This window comes from Oncorhynchus kisutch, linkage group LG27, assembly GCF_002021735.2.
Source record: "Oncorhynchus kisutch isolate 150728-3 linkage group LG27, Okis_V2, whole genome shotgun sequence".
In the NCBI taxonomy this organism is placed as follows: Eukaryota; Metazoa; Chordata; class Actinopteri; order Salmoniformes; family Salmonidae; genus Oncorhynchus; species Oncorhynchus kisutch.
The window spans coordinates 22,466,793-22,471,384 of NC_034200.2; the positions used below are offsets into that span (position 1 = coordinate 22,466,793).

Here is a 4,592-nt window from a genome sequence, read left to right on the forward strand (position 1 = left end):
GAGCCAAAACATAAAAACGGCTATCTGCTGGACATGAAATTGCCTGGTTGAGTCTGTATGACACCGTAAAAAAGAAAGCACGTGCGAGCGCATGTGTAATAGGCGCGCAGGGAGAGTGAAAGTGAAGGGGAAAAGTCCAGTTTTTCCTCAGGAAACTAACTCCATTTCCACTTGGCTCCAGACACAACGGTTACTCCGGAGTCTGATTTGCGTAGGACGTTTAAAAATAACGGGGTATAAAGGCATGGTCACACATAGGAGGAATTGGGCAGTCCACTCCACACATGAGCTCTAGATAGGTTATGAGTCTCTGGTTTAAAGATGATTCACACATATCTCTTACTCATAATGTTTTATTTCAATTAGAAACTCCTTATTGTATGTTTACTGTAGTCTATTTAATATATATATATATATATAGATAGCGTGGTGGTGCATGGCACTTGAAGCACAACTTTAGCTGTGAAAACAAAAGTTTCACATATTTTTTATGCAGCTGGTCACATCATGTTGAACATAAGACACTATTTGTTGAATTTCTCTTTAAACTGTATATTTCCAGGTTTTAAAAAAACGTTTAAAAAACGTTCTTATATTTATACAAACACCTACATATTTATACAATTCAACCTTGTCATCAGGGTGGCAAGCCTCGCAGCAGATGTTTCAACCACCTGTAATGCTCTACGCGCCAAGCACCTTGATGTGCATAATAATCAAGCCAACGAATGGGCTTGTTAATGTAAAGGTCATTAACACACGTGTACACTAACAGCTTTGTCTACCGTCAGGATTAACACACTGTTTCGATGGCCCTGTTAATGGCACAAGTTCACACATTTCTAATTGTTTAAATGTTAAACAACTAGTGGATCACGTTGAGACAAATGAATGGTATTAGGCCTAGCCATAGATTGTCAAATCTTTGCAAGAAAATGTCACAGAGGGGTGAAACGAAACTCGAGAATTAGCTGGATATTTAACTTTCAAAAGAATGCATTCAACAGTTGTTCCACTTAACTCAGTTAGGCCTAGGATTGCCCCTTTTTAAACACTTGACATATGTATTTTTTGAGTGGTCTAATTTAGAAGACCATACTGTCATATTGAAGTTTAGAAACGTTAGAAACATGATTTCAGATCAATTGTATCAGATAAATTCTCAGATTATTGAACTAATTGCATAGCAGGTTCGCACAGGGTGAGTGTCGCCCCCTTCGGTTATACATGATGGAATCTTATGAGGAGCGGTTGGGTTTGTTTTGGCAAGGTCTCAAAAGTACTTGGTTTTCAGTGGGAAAGCAAAGGGAACAAGGATTCAAACGAATATCAATACATATACACGTAGGACACATCTCCTTATAATATATAATATGGTGTCAATAATACGGTGTCAATAATATTCTACTAGAATCATATTAATACATGGTTATTGCATGATTATTATGATTGACTAATCATTTAATTGAAAATGAGTGTAGATTTGCAATTGTTGCAATTGTACAAGTTGTACTTCACAAATCATAATGACAAAATAAACTTGGCTTTGTAAAAATTTAATATCATGACAGCTTTATCTGCAGTAAAACTTACTGAAAAGAATGTGTGTTATATGCCCCCATGCAACCTTTCTTCTATTTAATTAAGCCCAACATCCTATGGCTTTTACTAAATAGTATTTTGATATTTTGTAAGACTTTAAAAATGCATTTCGCTAATTTAGACACTGGTATGTGGTGACAATACAGGACATGTAAAATAGTAGTTAGCCTACCTCAACACTTCACCCTATTGGTCGACAGGTGAGACACCCCCGCAAAGTCCTCCCAGTGCTGGCTATAACAAGCTGGCCCTAGTCATCAGGACGTACATCGTTTGACTTGGATCGCAACCCATCGTATCGTTAGATGTTTTGGGGGTAAATCGGACAGTTTCGTTTGGTTTACTGCATTTGGACAGGAGTAAAAGGTTGAATATAATAACATTTTGCAATGGCTCTTGCTGATGCGATGCTGCAGTCGATTACTACGTTTTCCAGCAGTCCGACTATGGAGGAGAAGCAGTCTGCAATATTCCATGTAAGTGTACGTTGTTCTATGTAATTTCTTCAGCTGAAATTTGCTGAACATTTTTTATGTAATTTGGACGATATGTATAGCCTATTACTCTTGACTGAAACAATATTTGAATGCCAATTTCGTTTTATTTGCATTATAGGACTGGAAAGTTGATGGTTGCCATACCAGCGCAACAGGTGACGATTTGAAATCCCAGATCGAAGTGGAGTTCAGTATCGTTGAATCACCCGCGGTGACCAGAGATGAAGACGACCTGGGGAAATTCTTGGATTTAGAGTTCATTTTATCCAACACCATTGGATCTGAAAGTGGAACCAATAACAATTTATCTTCTCAGCAGGCTTACTCCTACTCACTGCCTGAGTCCCCGGAAAGTTGCAGCACAGGGCATGACAGTGAGGGTTCTCAATTTACACCCAACGCATACGGCAGCAGCAATTTCAACACAAGCCCTGGACACAGTCTGGTAGCCGAGCTGCTGACCCCCGAGATGAACTTTCATAGCGACTCACTGCTAGACTACAGCCTGAAACAGTCTGCCACGGACAGGCCGGAGTATACTGAACTGCGTGCCTTGAACACAGCCACTGCAGTGCACTTTGAACTGACTAACTCTCATCCCATGGGATATAAAATAAAGACTGAAACCACTGAGCAGTCGTGCATGATGGCAGGTGACTTCATGGGACACACGTATGAACAGAAACACATGCGTTCCATGCACACAGCGTTCGCGCACCATCAACATACTGCTCAGGGGTTTGCATCTCACGACATGCAACAGAGTGTGTCCCGAGACGGGATGGGGCGCAAAGACTGTCACTTGGCAGAGATTAGCTCTCATCGCCAGCATTCTCACATGGCACACCCGCAACAGTATGCCCCATATCCACCACAGTACGCCCATCACCAAGGTGAGCAACAGTACGGGATGTTTAGAGAGCCCATGCGGGTGCACCATCCGTCCATGCCGGGGGTGATATTGACACCACCATCATCGCCACTTTTGGAGTTCTACGCACCAGAAGATAGCAAACCCAAACGGGGCCGCAGGTCTTGGGCGAGAAAACGCACCGCGACGCACAGCTGTGAATTCCCTGGATGTGGGAAGACTTACACCAAGAGTTCCCATCTAAAGGCTCACATGCGAACACACACAGGTAATTATATTGTTCATTCTATATATTTTAAATTGATATCTGCTATGATGTAAAAAAAAAAATGTTAGCCCCGTTTTTCTAATGATTTCCGACAACATGTAGCCTAACTGTATTTTCTTTGTTATCCATAGGCGAGAAGCCATACCATTGCAATTGGGAAGGCTGCGGGTGGAAATTCGCGAGGTCTGACGAGCTGACGCGTCATTATAGAAAGCACACCGGTCACAGGCCTTTCCAGTGCCACTTGTGCGAGAGGGCATTCTCGCGCTCCGATCACCTTGCGCTGCACATGAAGAGGCACATGTAAAACAGAGAAAGTTGGACTTTCAACGTTCTATTTTTGTATCATGGCGCATGACATGTAAATGCTTGTACATATTATCATTCTATTCTAAATTATGGTAGTACAGTATTTAATTAAGGAGAAGAATAGCCTTTCTTGCTTGCTCTTCTATTTATGAGTGTTGGTGACTGCTGATGGTTGCTATTTTGGCTTTTGAATTAAAACACTGAACAAGGGCAGGACCCAATATGTCTTTACATACTGTACATGTTAAAGCCCATCTATCACTTATGCCTACTGCATCATTTTGATACTTTCACATCAGGTCAGGGATTTTCCTTTTTTGTTGCTTATTATAAGAAACACCATAATTTTTTTTCTATGGTTTTCTATACTTTTTACAATAAAATGATGTACATTTAAAAACGGATAGTTTTTTCTATTTAATAGTTTGAAAGCTTATTATGCTTCTCAAAGTGCTCTTAACTAAATCAGGCACTAAACATAGCTTTTCAATGTTTCATACATTTTGTTTAAATAATAATGCTAAAGTTGTATGGAAATATTGTAAGGGCAATGCATTTCCATTCTTGGACAGCAACAAATTTAGTTTTTCTCTGTAAGAGCAATACCTCTTAATTCGGATACTTTAAACTGCATCCAAGCAAATATTGTTTTGTAAAATCACCAAGACAAAGTGTTAAAAGAGCTCTGTGTTTTATGAAAATAAAATGATATGGAAATAAATCATTGTTTTTCTTTTTCATTTAACATGAAGTGTTCACATTACAACAAAGTTCTGGCCCAGAAATTTATCTAGTATGAGAAAAGCGGGTCCGACACTTAGCACATGGGTGTTGTTCTCTATTTTCCTCACATATTTGAATTAAAAATGAGGAAACCAAAATATCTGTGGCTCTTTAGATTGATATCTTACACTCTTAGAAAAATAAGTGCCATCTAGAACCTAAAACGGTTCTTCTGCTGTCCCCATAGGAAAACCCTTTGATGAACCCTTTTTCTTTCCAAGTAGAACCCTTTTGGGGTCCACGTAGAACCCTCTTGTGGAAA

The 4,592-nt window shown here is 39.7% G+C and overlaps 1 protein-coding gene across 2 annotated transcripts; it reads left to right on the plus strand.

Annotated features, from left to right (window-relative positions):
• The first annotated feature begins 1,839 nt into the window (after window positions 1-1,839).
• LOC109872101 (Krueppel-like factor 4) lies at window positions 1,840-4,268 on the plus strand. Of its 2 annotated transcripts, none has more exons than XM_020463214.2 (3): window positions 1,840-2,084; window positions 2,218-3,238; window positions 3,370-4,268. In XM_020463214.2, exons 1-3 carry the CDS (start codon window positions 1,992-1,994, stop codon window positions 3,543-3,545), a joined length of 1,290 nt encoding a protein of 429 aa, XP_020318803.1. In that variant the 5' UTR covers window positions 1,840-1,991; the 3' UTR covers window positions 3,546-4,268. The 2 variants fall into 2 exon arrangements, with proteins under 2 accessions (XP_020318803.1, XP_020318804.1); XM_020463215.2 differs by having other exon boundaries at window positions 1,841-2,078; window positions 3,370-3,757.
• The last annotated feature ends 324 nt before the right edge of the window (window positions 4,269-4,592 follow it).

Excerpts from the sequence above, each read along its gene's own strand:
- LOC109872101 (XM_020463214.2), top strand. The coding sequence starts at position 1,992 with ATGGCTCTTGCTGATGCGATGCTGCAGTCGATTACTACGTTTTCCAGC. Across the intron at positions 2,085-2,217 it reads CTGCAATATTCCATGTAAGT|GACTGGAAAGTTGATGGTTG; the intron begins GTACGTTGTTCT and ends TTTGCATTATAG. Across the intron at positions 3,239-3,369 it reads TCACATGCGAACACACACAG|GCGAGAAGCCATACCATTGC; the intron begins GTAATTATATTG and ends TGTTATCCATAG.